The sequence below is a fragment of the Erigeron canadensis genome, chromosome 3 (genome assembly GCF_010389155.1).
Source record: "Erigeron canadensis isolate Cc75 chromosome 3, C_canadensis_v1, whole genome shotgun sequence".
NCBI lineage: Eukaryota > Viridiplantae > Streptophyta > Magnoliopsida > Asterales > Asteraceae > Erigeron > Erigeron canadensis.
This window is the reverse complement of record NC_057763.1, coordinates 2,555,622-2,575,080: the sequence shown is the minus strand read 5'-3', so window position 1 is coordinate 2,575,080 and position 19,459 is coordinate 2,555,622. Positions and strand designations below refer to the sequence as shown.

General features: G+C 34.8%; 3 protein-coding genes and 1 pseudogene across 3 annotated transcripts; 1 reads left to right on the top strand and 3 right to left on the bottom strand.

Annotated features, from left to right (window-relative positions):
• Positions 1-1,227: 1,227 nt before the first annotated feature.
• On the bottom strand, positions 1,228-2,960 carry LOC122590840 (annotated as a pseudogene).
• Positions 2,961-6,051: 3,091 nt separating this feature from the next.
• LOC122592927 (uncharacterized membrane protein YuiD) lies at positions 6,052-10,305 on the bottom strand. Its single transcript, XM_043765260.1, has 5 exons — positions 9,876-10,305; positions 7,314-7,448; positions 7,184-7,221; positions 6,985-7,051; positions 6,052-6,644 (listed from the first exon to the last, which is right to left on the bottom strand). The coding sequence occupies exons 1-5, from the start codon at positions 10,107-10,109 to the stop codon at positions 6,282-6,284; spliced, it is 837 nt and encodes a 278-aa protein (XP_043621195.1). The 5' UTR covers positions 10,110-10,305; the 3' UTR covers positions 6,052-6,281.
• A 1,296-nt stretch (positions 10,306-11,601) lies between these two features.
• Positions 11,602-13,323, top strand: LOC122593362 (UPF0678 fatty acid-binding protein-like protein At1g79260). Its single transcript, XM_043765756.1, has 4 exons — positions 11,602-11,869; positions 12,319-12,459; positions 12,708-12,776; positions 13,030-13,323. Exons 1-4 carry the CDS (start codon positions 11,696-11,698, stop codon positions 13,147-13,149), a joined length of 504 nt encoding a protein of 167 aa, XP_043621691.1. The 5' UTR covers positions 11,602-11,695; the 3' UTR covers positions 13,150-13,323.
• Positions 13,324-13,766: 443 nt separating this feature from the next.
• Positions 13,767-18,830, bottom strand: LOC122591199 (pentatricopeptide repeat-containing protein At3g24000, mitochondrial). Its single transcript, XM_043763422.1, has 4 exons — positions 15,712-18,830; positions 14,563-14,648; positions 14,368-14,425; positions 13,767-14,286 (listed from the first exon to the last, which is right to left on the bottom strand). The coding sequence occupies exon 1, from the start codon at positions 18,773-18,775 to the stop codon at positions 15,716-15,718; it is 3,060 nt and encodes a 1,019-aa protein (XP_043619357.1). The 5' UTR covers positions 18,776-18,830; the 3' UTR covers positions 13,767-14,286; positions 14,368-14,425; positions 14,563-14,648; positions 15,712-15,715.
• Positions 18,831-19,459: the final 629 nt, after the last annotated feature.

The following is a 19,459-nucleotide window of genomic DNA, read 5'->3' as shown; positions in this document are numbered from 1 at the left end:
ATGTATACAGAAGGTTAAAATGGTCATTTTTTATCATTCAAATTATCCATTCAGAACACATATCAAACATATTTTTTTCATTCGGAACCAAATTCATTCAGAACAACCATTCAGGTTTAAAATCATTCAGCGCAAAATCATTATGTGTTATCAAACACAACCTAACTTGCGTTAGATCTGGCCGTTTAAACCTTTCATGTGCTAAACACGTGAGAGTATAATCGTCCATGAGACCCCCCAAAAAGTCAAAAACCCAACTTTTTCTTTTTTTTTTCCCGGAATAACAATATATATTAAATTTTCAAAATGAGTCTAGCAAAATACTAGACTTCCACACAGTTACGTTGGGCCAATTTGCACTCTTGATATCCTTGTGGATAATTCAATGAAATTTCCCAACATGATCATTGAGAAAATCCAAACTGTGGGCTATTTCAATGCATATACTGATCCATTGGGTACATGTGAGAAGAGGCGATGTGGCTTATCGTCACTACTAAGATACTTTTTGAGGCTTCCACAAACTGCATGGTCATAAATCAGGATTTTTTCGTTTCCTTCCTCGGAAAAACCAAGAAACGAGATTAGATTTGGGTGTTTATAGTGAGAAAGCCACTTAATTTCAGTTAAGAACTCCTTGAACTCTTGATCAAATGTTGCTATTTACTTGCTGTGGAACAATAGTGTAAACAAACTCATATCCACCTTTCCGAATAACAGTTGTGAACTAATTACAGAAGCCACAACAAATTTGATGCTTCAAACAGGATGTCTATAAAATAAGCAAGCAAAGCAAGAAGAAGAGAGAACATTATCAACTATCTAGTCATTGACCGCATTATCATATCATCATCAGTTGGAGACAAGTTTCAGATTCTAAGTCTGAAATTAGCTTCAGCTCCAATAATCACCACCATATATGAGTAGAAAACATTATCAGATATAGGATACCGCTGTGATAAAATGTAATTATAAGATAAAACAGTCCAAGTGGAGACACTAAAAAAGATATGGCCAATAAAATAACATGATCTTGTTTACCCAAGCTCATGTAATGCCATAAGCAGCAGATGAATAAAGTTCAAGACAAGAATAAAAGGTTAAGGAAGCAAGAAGCAATAAGGCGAAATGAAAAAAAACAAGGACAAGAGGTTAGCTAAGATGAAGTCATGGATGAAACAGGTCAAGAGTCATCCGAAGTGTACTTTCAGCGCATTACATCCTAATTTATAATCCAAAGCAAAGAGGATTATTATCGAAATGATATAACTTCTGTAATCCTATGTAAGAAACTAATGGCTTTTGAAAAGGTAAAACTTGTTTAAAGAATATCGGATCAGCCAACTGAAACTTTTTTGAACAATTAACCAACCTACCCATTTTGCCACCTGTAGAATAATATTGTGAATTTGGGTAGAATGGTAAAAATAGAAATATAAATATCACATTATTTATGCCGAACTTAGCCCTTAAAGACGCTTTCGATTTCAGTTCCTGCAATACCATTGAGTTGGTGTTAAAGTTCTAACAAAATGAATAATTATGATTCTAATTCACTCAGAAAAGTGATAAGTTCCTATAAAGGGAGACAAGTGAAACTCCTAAGATGCAAACTTATATTCATCCTCAGATTAAAGAATCAAATTGATCATTTTCAGAAATTTATATTCAGGTCTATTAAGTAAAATATATTTCTTCCTTACGACAGTAAGAAACGCACAACCCGGTAATTTATAACACTGTAAAATATATAACAGTATACACAAGAAATGTTACCTGCAACGCCATAAAATCATCAGGGGAATTACTGGGGATACTGGTAACAATTCCAGTACCTTTATCAGTAAGCACCGAGAGCATTGGCAGGCAGTATATGATGTCATTGATTGACAAGGGTGCCCGAAGGGGCAACCCTATAAGATCTTGACCTATCAACTCCACAAGGCATGTATATGTAGGCTTCTCAGGAAATGGTGTCTAGTACTGATATGCCAAATTGCGAGCAGCCCGCTCAGTCAAAATAAAGACCTCGTCGTGTTTGTTGATTTCAAAAGCTCCATACTTGCCATCTGGCAAAACCCAAGCATTGGTTTGACCATACATGGTCTCTGGTCTTAATGTCGCAGCAGCGAGATACACCTTCTTACCTTCTAAATGTGCAAACTTAGCAGGGAACGGCGGGACCACTTCCATTTTTATAAGCGTATATTCCTGAGGAATAACGCCTTCCCCTGACTTCCGATCATGATCAGCACAAGGCTGCCCATCCAAAGGTGAGTAAATTGTGTATCTTAAGTCCTTAACAATCTTTCCAAATTCTTTTAATTTCTTCATTTGCCACCTCACAAAACTATCAAAAAGCAGGTTTTTCTCTGTAGTTATGAACGACCTCCTCCAATCAGCACCCAACCCGAATGCTTTCAAATCTTCTACAGCCAATGGAGGAAAATACTCAAGCCACTTAACAGGTTCTTGAAAGTCAGCAATCTTATCATCAGTTAAACCATACCCACGCATTATTTCCTACTGGTATTTCTCCCTACCAGTTTTTGACGCCACCTTGGATTTCTTCCCCTTAAAACGTTCCGGTTCACTAACAATCTCATCTGAAGGAAACACTGGAGGGTTCCCAAATTCTTCTATTTCCCTTTTAAGGTTATCTGCAGAGGCCTTAACTGGCATCCCAGTACAATGAAAGCCAAAGGGTAAAAGCACATTCTCGCCCTTTAGCCTATGATAAGCAGCAGCAAACTCAAGCTTAGAAAGTGAAAAAGCATGCCCCAAATGCAAATAACCATTCATATACGGAAATGGAAACGTCCCAAAAAACTTTTCGCGTTTGTCATCACTGGCTTCAGCATTGAAAACTTGCCATCTTCCCACCACTTCTGAACTACTTTTTCCATATCACGAAGCTGATCCCGCCTCTTAAAGTTCTTCCCGCTATCGGTCTCTGCCATCTCTTTACTAATTTGACAAAAACTGTAGAACAAAAAAAGAACTTTGTAATCATTAATCATTACACATTTAGGCCAATTAAGCAAATTAAGAAAGCGAGATAGTTAAATATAAGCTACACCGAAAACGAATACATGCAGTGAAAGGTTCATTCATGGATTAATTATAATTACAGAACACCGTCGAAAATTGTATATAACAATGCATAAATCACCACCAATTCAAGCAGGATAGATATATAGAAATTAACACATTAAGAATAAGACAAAACGTTAAGTTAGATCAACTTGAATTAATAAAATTATGCAACCAGCTTTTTATCGTTTCAGTTCATAAGTTTAGCTACTTATAATAAGACTAATAAATATAAAAACAATTATTAACATAAAATAATTAATCATTAATATTAATACGAATCCAACACAATATTAGATGTGGTAATAATGTTTGACTAATACGGAAAAGAAAACCGTAGCAATCTTGATGTGTACGTTGCTTGTGATCGATCAAACAAAAGCAAAAGTAATCCTTTTTTTTTCTTTTTTTTTCTTCGGCTCGCAGACTACGCGGTTTAATTTCCTCTCCTTCCCTTCTGCCCGTTAAAAAAAAGAAAAAACCTTGTTGACCACGTAATGTTCAAAAATAAATACTTGCTGCCTACGTGAGAGTCCAAAACCAAAGCCCCCCAGCTACTTTTATGATGGATTTTTTTAATTTGCAAAGCCCGCGTAAAAAGAATAAAAACGTAAAAAGAAACAACTCCATTTCTAAACATAATATTATTTTTCTAAAATTATTTTTAATTTAATTTTATCATATATATGTCATATGATTTTACCTTATTATGGTCATAGTAAGCAGAAAAACTCTAGCCACGTGATTATTTGATGTTGATAGACCTTTTCTTTTTTAAAGAACTAGGTATTTTATATTGCAAGATGGGCGACTTCGGTCTCTGAAAGCTTATGCGTTGATGAGTCGGGGCTAAAGAAAACCACAAACTTTTTCAAAATAAATGTTAAAAAAAAATCAAGTTGCAACGTGTTCGTTTTCCCTTTTAAGAACAATACACATAATCATGTTTATGTTTACTCTCAAAAATGACCAAAAGACAAAATATTATAAAAAAAAAAATTCAAAAAACAAATAAAAAACAAAACTATAACAAAATGTTAAAGAAAAAAGTTTTTCAGAAAAAAATCTAATATTACAAAAGGAATTGTTGAAAAAAATTGAAAAGTAATGAAAACAAAACAATTTTAAGAAAAAAATGTTAAAATAATAAAAAGATATAAAACGAATTTAAAAAGAAAACCAAAATATTGAAAAAAACCTCCAAAGTAAAATCAAAATAGACTAAAATGTTTTTAAAAAACTCTCAAAATTCAAAACAAAACAAATAAGGCAAGTAAATATGAGAAAAAAGTTACATAAAAATAAGAATCTAAATATAAAAAAGAAAAAAGACCCAAGAAAGGGGAGGCGGAGCAGGTTTTGAACCAGCAACCCCTCCCATTGAAACCAACAATCCAACCACTCCATTCAAAGCATTGTTTTATTATTGTTAAATCAATATTTATGTAAAAGTTTCATATGAAGACAAAAAAATATTGTTCACGTGCAATTGCTTTATTAAAGAAATAATGAGCTCTAACTTTATCACACTAATAAATAACATAGCATATATCATTCTAATAATTTGGGAGGCGCAAAAACCAAACCGAGAACACCTGAATGAACCGAAAAAAACAAAAAATTGTACCAAAACGATTGGTCTGGTTTAGTTTTGGTTTCATACACAAAAGCTGATCACCAAAACCGTAGCGAAAACCATATATATATATATTAAACTTTTTTTATTTTTAGAAAATAAAATTATTATATTATTTTATGTTTATTTATATATATAAAAACTAGCTCGTAAACCTGACAAGACTTGCTAAGAACATCCAAAGGGAAATATTGTAAATAGTTATATTATTGTATATGCATGTTTATAGAGATCTGGTTTCCTATTTTGCTTCTCTTACTTGGAGCCTACTCCAACTTCTTTTGTATATATACCCAGAAAGAAATGTCGATAACCAATAATTAGTAATATTGTTGAGAAGAAAGGAATGTCGAGAAGACGATAACCAATATTTACTGAATAAAGATAGCTTCACCTGGAATGAAGAAGCAGCAACGACTTTCAGTAATTTCGTCGATAAAATAAATATAAAAAAAAACCAAAAACTTAACATAACGTCAATATTAAGAATAAATGACACTGTTTTTTATTGCGAAGCATTGGCCACTTAGGGTGGTAAGAGTTCTGTATCACTTCTCCTCACCTTTTCTAACTCCTTTCCACCTTTTTTCCATCTCCGCGTAATACTTCACCACCGTTTCCCACTCTTTCTTCACCCAAATAAAGATTAAAAAAAAAAAAAAAGAAAAGAAAGGAAGAGTGGGCGGCAAGGAACCCGGGCACCACCCCAATTCCTCCCCACCCATTAGGCCCCTATAGGGCGGAATGATATTCAACCCGGTGACCGGCCAGTACTAGCTTGGTTGCTTCGAAATTCTAAACAAGAGCTAAATTCTAAACACCATTTTTACATTATCTTTCTGATAAATGGTTGCTTCGAAATTATGAGAAACATTTATCATACTAAAACACCTATCATAATTATCATAATTAGGAAAGCAGATAGCAAGAATACATAGTATTAAAATAAGCTTCAAAAATCTAATTAGCACTACCTGGAAAATGATATTTGGATATGATTAGATCAATATCAAACATAAACGTAAAGCAAAAAGAAGGAAAAAAAGAAACAAAACCGAATCTGACCCAAACCAACAAGAAATCCGACAAACAAAACTGAACCAAAACCAAAAACTACGGTTCGAATTTCGGTTATGGGCCAAAACCAACTAAAGCTCACCCCTACTAGGCTACTAATAAAAGATGATAAATGCATTACACTTTATATGATATGATGATATTATGATTGCAGAAGTCATGCGCTTCTCTGCTGCAACGATTGTTTCAAATAACATTTAAACATTTCATTATTTCAACATAAGAACTCGGTAATAATCATAATGTGAAGTAACAGAAACATATCTGAAAACTGAATTGTCAATCATTAATTTTTTAGCAATGCATTTGAAGTATCATAACCTATACCCGAGCTGAAGTCTTAAGCTGACTTTAGCTCCAATTAAGCACCATATACAACATCATTGATAGTGCTAAGTGCTAAGTGCTAACTACGACTCTAAATGCTTCCATCAGTAAAGTTGAGATGTACCAGAAATACATGTGTGAAGAAGTATCATAAAGAGTAGACTGCTAAACTCGCTAGTAAACCCAGCAAGGCACCTGCCGCGACTTCAACTTCAGTGTGACCAATTGATTCTTTCAGCGGACTAGAAATAGGAACATTACTCTCTGATCCTTTTCCAATGTCATCTGTCAAGAAAGATGAGTTCATTCTTTTATCGGACGTAAGAATTGAACTAAGAGGACCCGCTTCCTCCAACTCGAGAATGTTGTTAGAGTCTGAACTTGACAGTGACTTTTTGGATGAGGAATTAATCAAACCATTGGTATCAGATGAGGAACATTTGTTTGGTTGATTTGTGGCTAATATTTTGTTTAATGTTTTTGCATGAACTCCCACTTCCCTTCTAACACCCTGCAAAACCAGAAGTTAAGTTAAAGGTATATGGATGTCGTCTAAAGTAAGACCAACATTAGTTTAGTCACCGACTAATTGCTGTGTTAAGACAAGATTGTCCTGACTGAATATCTGAAGAAAATGTTGGCAACAGGTGAATACACAAAAGAAATTCAGCTTACAAAACAACATGAGTTTGCTTACCCTCATGTAAGCAAATTCGAGCATAAGTAGCGATAAGTTGAAAACAAATAAATAAGGTAAAGTAAGCAGTAAAGATATGGGACATTTAGAAAAATATTGCGAAATTAGAAATTAGAAACAAGAAACATATTAAGTGGAATGGTTATCTGCATACCTGTGCATCGTACATAGTGATAGCAGCAAAGACGACTGCTAAACCGAAAACTGAATCAGAGAAACCCCTGTAGTGTATCAAATCTCAGATGTTAGTCTCCCATGTGTTCATGTTGACACTGGGTATCGGCATAGAAACAAATTCAAACATAACTGAATTGCTGAAATGCTATATGTTGTTTCTTCACATAAAATAAAACCTTTCTAAACCAACGGACATTGCAGTAGCCACAGCTGCCTGCCCATTTAGAATATGTGGAAATTTTAGAAATAAGTGACAACAGAACACCAAAAAAGTACAGATTATCAAGCTCAAGACAGAAACATTACAGAAGAATGTGTTGAAGGGAAACCTCCAGCCTGAAACACAGATTTTGGATCAAATTCTTTTTGATACAAAATGGAAGCAGCAAACGGTTTCGCCAACTGTCCAATTGCAGCACATACAGTTGCTGCTATTAGTGCCTAAAAAACACAATTAAAAGAATAATCAACTTAGCCTCTTGAGTGAGAAAAACGAAACTACATTTTCACAGGTTATACCAAAGGAAAATGATTGAATACTAATACAAGTAGTGGAAAATGAAAACCCAAACTTAAAGGAAAAGAAAATGCATAGGTCGTGTCACACGAGACTCGACATACTTTATTTTCATTAAAAGTGATATGGTCTAAGGTCTTAAAAATCGTAATTTAAGACAAATGATGTAAACAAATAACCAATATCCAAACAGATCGTGAACCACATGTTTGTCAACAATATCAATAATTGCATCCTTATGCTGAGCAATGAGCATAGTGTCACTGTTAGGTTTCAGAGGCTTTTAATTTGGATTCCGAAACAAGCTTACCTCTAAGATCATTCGTAACCATTCATCCATTCTCGTCTACACTTTCACCTTCTTCTTTTCCCCTTAACCATTCACCTACTATTTGGACCCCAACTTTAACTAAGTAAAAACACAATATATACCAACTATCTGCTACATGACCCAATAAATTACAACTTGCAAAGTATATATATCAAACTCTACCTCACAAAACAATATACAAAAATTTCCTGAGTGTATTCATATCAAAAATCTTTTTAACTGAAAGTGTTTTCACACCCACCATCGGAAGTCCTAAGAGTAGCCACTTTGTATATCAAACTTCCAATAAAGGATTCAATGAAGAGGATCAATCTAATGTTTGAATCAAATAGGCAACATATGTGTGTCAGAGCTCACGTCTTGCAAATTTTGCACACACAATGGAAACCAGTAAAATCATCACTCAGATAAAAAAAAAGGGCCAATAAAAACCAGAGGCGTCACTGAAGACAGCACTAAGGTTGACATTCAGGCTCCTACAAACAATTATGATCAAGTATTGCAATGGTGACATAAGGTACGAGTCCTGCAAAATCCCAAATATAGAAATAGTAAAAAAGGTTGTGATGCATGGGGTTGGGACATGCTAAAGCCACAAGGCACTCATATGTGCAATTACAGTATGTCCTGGAGGCCCAGAGTCATGCTAAAATCAACCTATATATATATATATAAATATATATATATCTATACTACATTATAAAGCATTTGTTCCCTCTTTTTTTCTTTTCAACATTCAACTAAGTTTTTGAAAACCCTATGCCCCTATCTTTTATTCACTAATTTAAATATCTTCACCTAAAATAACTATAATACCCTTAATAAAACAACATACATCCCTCAACTCAACCCATATAATAACTATATTACCCCATTTTACATTAATTATATTACATCAATAACCACACCGCTACCGCCACCATTGCCGACTCCGCCACCGTCGCCGTTCTGTACTGCCACCACCACCCGTCGCCGCCGCAATGCGCGGGCATTTGGCTAGTATATATATAAACATACAAGAACTAAGAACTTTCAACCACTCGACACTTCAAAGTTCAAATACAACTTAATTTCTTTCTTATCTCTTACAACGTGCACTCAAGCTTCTACGCTTGCCAACATTTACCATCAAGAAACAAAACAAACCACAAATCAAATGTAACAATTTGTCCCTTGACGCTTTTAGCGTTTCTACTACAATCATTTCCACTTAACTTGAGAGCACCACCACAGTCCTGTATCCTCGGAAATCACTCCAATCTTACAAGTACTCTTGATTACCTTACTAGTTAGAGAAAATGTTTTGCCACAGAAAATCAACATACTTTCGCCTTTGTATTAAATACAGGGTTAAGTATTTGATAAAGTATTCCACTTTAGTCCAAAGCCTATTGTATGTATCTAACACAACGATACCCAATTCCGTCGGGGACAGGGTAGGGAGAGGTGGGAACCCATACATAAATATACCACTAGCTACTTTTGTTGACTTGTCATCTATATAAGTTGCTACGTCAGCTTACAATAACAATGTTTGAAAGATGAATGCATATAATAAAAAGCATTCTAAGTTTAATACCATACAATGAATGTCGGACTAAATTCAAATACATATATCCAATCATTCAAAAAGAAACTGTCCACTGCCGTCTTCCACATGTTTTGGCCCCAATATCTCGACAGTATATGAGGGAGGTTAAGATGTAGACGGACCTTACCCCTATTCCAGGTTCTACCCAAATGGTTAAAAAGGACCTCCAACCTTTGCATAGGATGAGGACCAAATATTTCCAATCATTTAAATAACATTAATATAATATTCCCGGCCTATGTTTTGATAATTATATACTTTGGTTTTCTAACTTGTGACCTTAACTTCCTCGTAGGTATAGACGGACTAAAATCTAGTACTAAAACATAAAAAAAGAATTAAACTAAATAGTATATAATGCAAAAAGATTATCATTTTATAATAAACATGTATATAAATAAATAAAAAAAAACGAAAAAGAAGAAAAACCTTATTTTGAGAAATTTCAAGGATGACATCAGTTCCAACTCTAAGAGACGCAGCCGTTGACCAAGGCTTGACCGTTCCTTTTCTTCTTCTTCTTCTCTTCATATCTAAACAATTATTATTATTAGCAGATTCTTCGAAATCGATTCTGTTGGTCGAATATTTTGTAAATTGTAATAGTAGATTTTTATTATAATAAGTAGAACAAAAGCCGCTCCAGTTGTTAGACAGTAACATTTCAATTAAATGTCTATATACGTATATATCTATATGTATGTTATATATATATATATATATATATAAGTAAGCAATTTGACTGATGATTGCCGGTGAAACTGGGAAATGTGTTGTAGCTTTGGCCGGTCAGACTGGATGTATATATAGAAAGTGTGTGTGTATGGGGATTGGGAATAAGCAGCAGGTTAGAAATTTTTATTTTTTGGATTGGTTTGCTAGTCGCTATTGCAATTGGGCCTTTGTATTTGTTTATTACCAAAATGTTATAAAACGGGCTCGTAAGTTGAATCAGTCGGCAAAAACAGTTGAACTCATTACTCGTTATTCATCAATCAGATATAAAAATAGTTATTAAAATTGTTATAATTCAATAAAGTTATGACTATAACTTTGTTAAAAAATAATATTAAATAGTTCTAATAAAAACAAATATAATTATATATTCCACAAACAATCCATGAAAAATATAATTAAAATATACAAAACATTATTGTTATATTTAAATACGGAGTAAATGAATAAAACAATACAAACAATGAAAATAGGGAACTGATAAAGTACTACATATTATGATTGATTTGTCACAATGTATAATTTTGATACATACTATACAATCAGTAATACATACAAATAATAAATTTATTAAATATGATGATACGAATATCACTACTCGTATAAAGAAAAACATTAAATAACTTTATTATAAAAACTAAAAATAAAGTTTTGATGGATTAAACAATTAGTTTTGTTAAAAAAAACTCATCATTCAAAACCATTCATGAATTAGCATTTAGAGAAACTTAACTCTAAGCTATTACATTGTGAAAAATGTTTTAGTTTTCTATTATATATCAAGAATTCAAAACCATTAATGAATAAGTATTTGGGAAAAACTATGATACAAATGAAAATTTTAAAGTTCGTTTAAATTAGAAACTATTGTTTTTTTCTTTTTTTATAAACTATAATACATGTTACAAATATCAGGTAAGTAGACGGGGAAGTGAAAAATGAAAACAATAAAAATATTTTTTCAGTTTTTCATTGAAATATAAGATATTGTTTTTTTTCTAAACCTATAATTTGAAGAGCGTTTTTGTTTTCGGAATAATTAATTCGCTAAAAAGAATAACCTAAAAATTCTACTAAGTATGAGACGTTGACATGTGCGAAGCCAGATTAGGAAAGATAATTAATGAATACCACATGTCATATTTTTAAAACGAAAGATTTTTAAGAACATTTATCATTTTTTTTATATATGTATTTTTTATGTTTTTTGTTAAAACAGAAGTAGAAAACATGATGTTTTTCTAACCAAACAAGCCTTAAGATCGTTAGGTTTAAAACCATGTATAAATAAAAATGCTTTTCGGGTTAGAGATAAAAATTATCTTGCTTAAATATTGTTTTTTTTTTAAAAAAAAAAACACAAGTCATGAATAACTTATGTAGACAACAGATAAGAACTATGTAATTCGTTATCTCCATTAACTTACTGTATTAAACAAGAAATAAGACAATAAGTATTATTCTGATAGGAAATAAAAATTGGAAAGAAAGCGTTGTGAACATCAGAGGACCAGATGGCCGGCGACGGAGGAGAAGCAAAGAAGGCGGCGGCGGCGGCGGTGCATCCGGCAATAGAGCCACTGTCATATCTGCTTGGAACATGGAGAGGTGAAGGTGAAGGTGGTTTCCCAACTATTTCTTCTTTCAAGTACGGCGAACAACTCAACTTCACTCACCCTGGTAACAAGGTATTTTCTTTATTTATTATTCCCTTATTTAACATCGATTATGGTTATTCAGACGTTTTTGTAAAAACAAACAACTATAATTTAAGTTTGTGTTTTGTTAGTGACAACCCTTCGGGTTGGCAATAAAAACTAATTTGGTGCATTAAAATTTGTACCTTGCCCTTAGAAAAATCTAAGGGGTGGTTTTTAATATATAATGTATAAGTTTTTAAGCATGTAATATGTTTTTAGTGGGCTGTCAAAATCAATTAACAGCTTATTTACCATTTTATGGCCTGGTGACATGACACCAATTTTGATGACGTGACATATGATGTGTCGACTTTTATGGCTACTGCATTAGATAAGGTGTTATACACTTTTGAATTCCGTAATAGCAAAAGTATAATACTGGTGTCAATAAATTTTTGTTAACTTATGAATAAATTTCGATATGTGTGAGGGAGAAGCCTGTAATAGCTTATTCACAAAAGACTTGGAAATTGAATTCTGGAGAGCCCATGCATTCCGAGAGCGGCTATTGGAGGCCAAAGCCTGATGGAACTATTGAGGTTGTCATTGCACAGAGCACTGGTCTTGTCGAGGTTCAGGTTATTGTGTTTACCTTCTCTGAACTCTTTTTCGCTGCATATAAGAGTGTAGACTTGTACTTTGTTAATTCAATTTTGAGTTTCATAAAATCGTTGATTCCATTCAAGAATCACGTGCCAGTGTAGGTTTAAGAGGTCTGCACAATCTACATGTTCTAAAATCTTTTTTGTCACCGTCATTTCTTCAACTTAGTATTGTCATTGATTAGTTATTTTTCTGCCCGGTTAATGATGTTTATCATTTGCAGAAAGGAACATATGATGCAGAAAAGAAAATCATCAAGCTTGAAAGTGAGCTTGTAGGTAATGCTTCAAAGGTAATGCACTACATATTTTACAAGTCTTCATTACTATCATTGATAATCTGTTAATTTTTAGTGTTTTTTCATTATGATTACCATAGTTTGCCAAACTGCACTACATTCATGTTGTTTGTAGCTGCAAGTGTCCGTAAATGCATATAAAAGTCCATTTGACATCTGTGTTATATATTCATGTGCATATTTCATGTTGGGAGACTAGGATAGAATGTACACCACATAGATTTGATCTGTTCTGTTTCTGGAACAGGTTAAAGAGATCTCTCGAGTTTTTACTTTGGCTAATGAAGAGCTGTCGTATGTGGTTGAGATGGCCACTAATCTCACCAGTCGTCAGCCACATCTGAAAGCGTCACTTAAAAAGCTCTAATGCTCTTCGGATAAGGTCATTTTCCGTTTCTGGATCAGAAGAAAATTATATAGCCGAGACCTTTGTTAAACCTTTCAGACATCACTGATTTTGGAACCAGTGACCTTATTTTATTGATGTACATTAACTTGAGAAAAATTTCATTTTGGAATAAGAATATTATCCATCTTGATATGTTTTGACTTTGCTGACTAAATATGATACTTAGAACTTCAGAAATACCATTCTAAGCAGGTATATTTCTCTAACTGGGAATATCGTATTTAAGTTCAAAACTTAATTTCAGCCATCTTGCAGTTACGAAGAACTATTGAAGTAAACCAATTTTTTTATTTATTATTTGAATAAATACCAATTATGTATTCAGGCATTCAGCTAATGGCCTGGTAGGCCACCTGACTGGGTTTAAAATAAAATCAAAGCAGTACCAAACTGGTTTAGGTTAATATCGTTTTTGGTTCCATTATATTCTATTCGGTGATTTAGGATTGGCCCAGTATGGTCTTTAGGTCTAGTGTACATTCTATTCATTGCAATGTTGCCCAAAAATTTCAGCACCATGACGACTAAACCAAAGTCTACCAGGACCCAGGACTCATCACAAACAGCTACTAAAATGATATTTATGTATCTGCTTTATTTATCAAACCAATGATAGTAGTACATTGAGTACTATTTATTCAGATTACACCAATGAAACCTTAAATTCGTACCGAGAAGAAAATACAAAGTACAGTATCTAAACTCGATCATTTGATCAATACGGACCACCAGGCCAAACATTGCTGTGTGATTAGTTAATAAATGAATCAGATCAACCCACATTACCATATTATGCTTGCCTTATCACACTATGTAAAACAACATCAAGCTTACTACTTGAGATAGATAGAAAGAAAAGCAAAACTGAATTTTAGATCTCTTCAGAACCAGAATCTCCCCCTGTTTCCCATGCACACATACTTTATCTGCAAAAGATTAACAGCGAATGACCAAGCACAGACGTGTTCGGGAATCTTAAATGAACTAAACGACGGCATTGTGCTAGTACTTCTTGATTATCATCCAATCCATAATTAGAACCCTCCCGTCCTAGAGCGGACTGCCGGACTGCCTATAACCTCCGTATGGAGCCTCCTATACATGATGCAAACAAACAAGAAATCCATTAATTATAGCAAGTCTGTTGTTCCCATTGTAGACAAGATGGTTACGTACCGGCGGTACCGCTATATAATTGATCCTTCATTGGCTCCAACCTTACCATATCCAAGAGCTGCAGACACATGTCACAAAATGTTATGAGTATGTAAGCATGTATGTCTTAAAAAACTGACCAACTGACAATCGGGCGTAAATAAGGGGAAAACAGAAAAGACCAGGCAAAAATATATATGGATCAAGTATATAAACCTGGATCTGTGTCGTTAGCAATCTGTATAGCTTTTTCTTCGGTTTTAAATCGTATAATAGGTGAAACAGGTCCAAATACTTCCTGCCTGTAACAAATAAAGATTCAGAGTATATTCTAATACAAACTAGATATCGTTATAACTTGCTGAAAGTAATAAAAGATTAGTTGCAAGATAATAGAGTGTTATAGCCACACCAGTAACACTAAAACCTGCTATAAACAAGGTTGTAAATATCGGTTATCGGTTTATTATCGGCCGACCCCCGATAAGCGATAAGTAGGATATATCGGGGATATATCGGATACCCTAAAATGTAAAGGAATTTATCTAAAATTATATATATACTAGCAATATATACGATTGTCTTGCGGTTTGAGCTGGAAAAGTGGCTGGAAAAGTGGCGATTACGAAGACAACTCCTCAAGGCGCAATAAAGAGTTCTTTTACAGCTTACTGTAAAGAGTTGGATGGTGGTGGATTCGCCGGAGATTGGCCGGCGGTGGATTCGCCGAAGACAGGACGGAGGAGGGGCCGGAGTTGGGGATGGAATCGCAAGGGGGGCAGAGGTGGGAGTTCGGTAGGTGAAAGCATTGAATGAAATAAAAACCCTAAAACTGACAAAAACCCGTTTCTTATTAAAAAAAAAAAGTCAATTTTTTTATTGACCGATAAGTTGACCGATAATCCCGATAACAACCGATAAGTACCGAGTTTGACCGAATTTTGACCAAAACGAAAAATGGCCACGATAATGCATTTTTCTTATCAGTCAACCCCCGATCCCGATAAGAGATATAGCGCCGATATATCGGCCGATAAATACGATATTTGCAACACTGGCTATAAATTCAAAGAAAAAAACTAGTTCAAAAGGAAATGGCTCAAATGAGTCGATCATTACCCTTGGCCTTTTGAATGCATAAAACCTCCATTTGACCCATTAGCCAACCCGCCTATGTAACCTACAGTCTACAGAATACTTAAAAATGCGCAAGAAAACTAAATTCGGGATTGTAGAATATTACTATACATAATCATCATTACTTTGACCCAAAAGAAGTTTGACCAGCGTTAATAGCAAAACAAACACCAAAAAACAGATTTCAATTTTCTATAAGCATATATGTCTCTAAAATTATAAAATCACCTTACTACCAATAGTCACCGCAAGAACATTTCCCATCACTAAAATGGTGAAACCTAAAAGGATCTCTCAATATAAATTTTCGCCTGGTAATGTTGCTTATGAACTTGAACACCAAATGGCAATCACCACAAACACGAAGGTTCTTAAATATCTGCAGAGATGAACCTTCAGGGGTATTCATTAATCCATATGCAAGTGCTAAACGCTCACTGTGTTTCCATAAGTGATCCTCTTTCTGTTCTTCATCAACGTCTTGCAACGAAAAACTCAAATCCGGAACATAACCAGCTTCTTTAACCTTCTTCCTGAGCTCATCTAGCTTGGCATATATCTTATCACTATAAGGGTGGGATTTGTCCCCTATAGCAAAAGAGCTGACCTTTCTTTTGATATTGATCCAACTGCACGCGGGTTTCTTCTTAATATTACTAAATTCCATTTCCTCTCTTACATTATGAACTGCCTCCCACTTTCCAGTTGTTGCACAGACGTTTGAGTATAAAACGAAAGCAGAGTCATCTGAAGGGTTTGATTGGAGAAGATGGTCTGCAGCTTGCTTTCCTAGTTCTAAATTTCCATGGATCCGACATGCTGCTAGCAAGCTCCGCCAGACAAAGTCATTTGGTGGGATTGGCATTTTCTTGATAAAATCTTCGGCCTCGGAAAGCCTGCCTGATCGTCCAAGAAGATCAATTATGCAAACACAGTGCTCAATACCAACAGGGACTCCAAACTTTGTTGTCATTAAAGAGTAGTATGCAAGACCCTCATCTACTAAACCTCCATGACTACATGCTGATAAAAGAGAAACAAAGGTGACATGATCGGGCTTTAATCCAGTGTTCAGCATTTCATGAAAAGCTTCACGGGCTTCGTGAAAAGATCCTAGTCTAGAAAAAGCTGAAATCAGTATGTTCCACAATACACGTGGTCGGATAATTGGTTCTGGAAGCATTTTCAACACGTCATTGATCTCGCCACACTTTCCATACATATCAACTAAAGGTGTTTTTACATATTGATACGAGTCAAAGCCAAATTTAATGATCAAACCATGAAGCTGTTGACCTTCTTCAAGAGTAGACAAGTTAGCTGCAGCAGCAAGAGCTCCAGAAAAGCTAAAATGATCCAACTGTACTCCACTTCTTCTCATCTCTGAGAACCTTTTCAATGCCTCTTCTCCATGGCCATGGTGAGCATTAGCAGCAACCACGGCATTCCACGCAACATAATCCTTGTTAACAATTCCATCAAAGATATGCGTACTTGACTTGAGATCATTACATTTTCCATACATTGTAATGAGCGAATTTTTTATATAATCATCTGAATCAAAACCACTAAGAATAATATACGCATGTAACGGCATCCCATGGCTGAGAAGGTAACTTGGAGCGAAACAAGAACCAAGGACATGAACCAAGGTAATGTAGTTTGGTGGTTCATTTTGTTTTCTCATCAACTTGAATACTTTTATTGCCTGGTTTGGTTCTTCACACTCTGCATATCCTCCAATGAGAGTGTTCCAAGTAACCAGGTCCCGCTCAGGCATCCTTTCAAAGACCCGTTCGGCTTTCCACATCATTCTATGTTTTCCGTACATGGTGACTATTGCGTTTCCAACAATCAAGTTGTGTTGGAGGCCACATGTGAGTACAAGCGCATGAAGAATCGTGGCATATTCCCGACATTCTGGGTCTGAACAAGCAGTCAAGGCACTAGCAAAAGAAACATGATTTCCAGTTCTTTGCCTCTGAAGCAATTTAACGAATCCTTTCAGAGCATCCAGGTACTTCCCTTCCTGAACATGGCCAGCCATTAGTGAATTCCATGAAATTAGATCCTTCCGTGGCATCTCTTCAAACAATTGTGCCATGTCCTTGGATCTTCCGCTTTCCGAATACATACCCAAAAGAGTATTACTTATGGATAAGTTTAAATCTAACCCGAGCTTTTGCACTAAACCATGAACTGCAGCTCCCCAATGGTAATTATCCATGGAACCACACACCGATAACAATGCAGATAGTGTGATCGGGTCCAGGTTCTCATGGACATGACGCATCAAGTTAAAGCAACGGAATGAGTCCTCGTGAGAGTAGTTACGCGCATATGCAGAAATCATAGAATTCCATGAAATAGTGTCCCGTAAATTCATTTGATTGAAAATATAGCAGGCGTCAACCACCCTTCCCAAATTACCAAACATGGATATGAGCGAGTTAGCTACTGAAAGATCATTTTCGTATCCACACTTTATGACATGTCCAAGAACTTTAACTCCCAATGTTTCATCTTCTAGCAACCCACAGGACGTAATCACAGTTGTGAACGTGTTATGATTACAATCGACATCTTCACACCTCATCTGTTGATACAAGTTTAGAACCTCCAACGGATTCCCATCGTCAGAGTAACCAACCATCAATGAAGTCCATGACACAACATTCTTTTCGGGCATCTCGTCAAAAAGACTATGCGCACTAGAATGAAACCCATATGCAGCATAAAAGTTTAGAAGTGCAGTTGTTGCATATACATTACACAATAAACCGTTTTTCAAAATTAGACCATGAATCTGAAATCCTTGATGCATCAAAACCCGTGACGCAGTGCAACCAGTTAACAAACTAGCGATAACGAACCCACTCGTTTCAAATCCTTGACCACGCATTTGACCAAACAAAACAATAGCATCTGAACACAAACAAGCTCTAACTAAAGCCGATATCATTGTATTCCATGTAACTTCATTTGTATGAGGCATTTCACTAAACAAGTACCAAGCTTTGTCAACTTCCCCAAACTTTGAATACATATTTATCAACGTATTCGTATGGAACACACTTGAACAACCCATATTCTTTATGTAAAACCCATGTAACGATTTTCCAACACTCTCATTCATTACATCCGAAAAACCCTTTTCTAAAAAACCCGATAAAACCGGACTTTGATGCATCCCACGACGCACAAAACTCGACCTAATACATCCCCTCAGAGCATCCGCGTAAACAAAACGATTAGCTTTGATACAAGCTCGGTGCATACCGAGAGACAGCATTAAGACTTCCTAAACAGAACCATTCTTAGCATATATAATATATGACAGCATTACGATTTCCTATATAACAACTTAGCAGTTTATAAAACTAAAACTCTCTTAGGCATTTCATCGAACACCTTATGTGCATTTTTTCACATGCCTAATTTATAGGTTTAATATATCAAATTGTGCACAGATGTTTGTTCTCTGTATTATGAAGTCATGAATCCTGTTTACGGAATTATAATTTTTATTTATATATCTCCGGTGTCTACCGGAGAATGTTTCCGACGACTGCCGTAATGATTTAATGGTAATCTCGATATATATTTTTTAAAATAACTACACTATTGGTCCTTATGCTTTAAGCTGGAGCATTTTGGTCCTTGATAGTTTAGACGGGTTTTTAAAAAGCAATGGTTTGTTTATTTGTTACGATTTAGATAACTTTTAATGATTTTATCTGTTTCAATTTTCTTTTTTTTTTGAAAGGAAACTTTTATTAATCACACTGCCTACTCACTCAAAAAAAGGAGTGGCGAAACTATACTGTACAAAAAACAATCAATTACATACAAAATTGAAACAATTCCAATCCTTCCATCTAATGTCTCTCTTGTTATCCCTATTCTTGAACCAAAGAAAACTTGTAGCCTTAATGTCGTGAATCTGTTTCAATTAAGTCACAAAAAATAGCCTAAT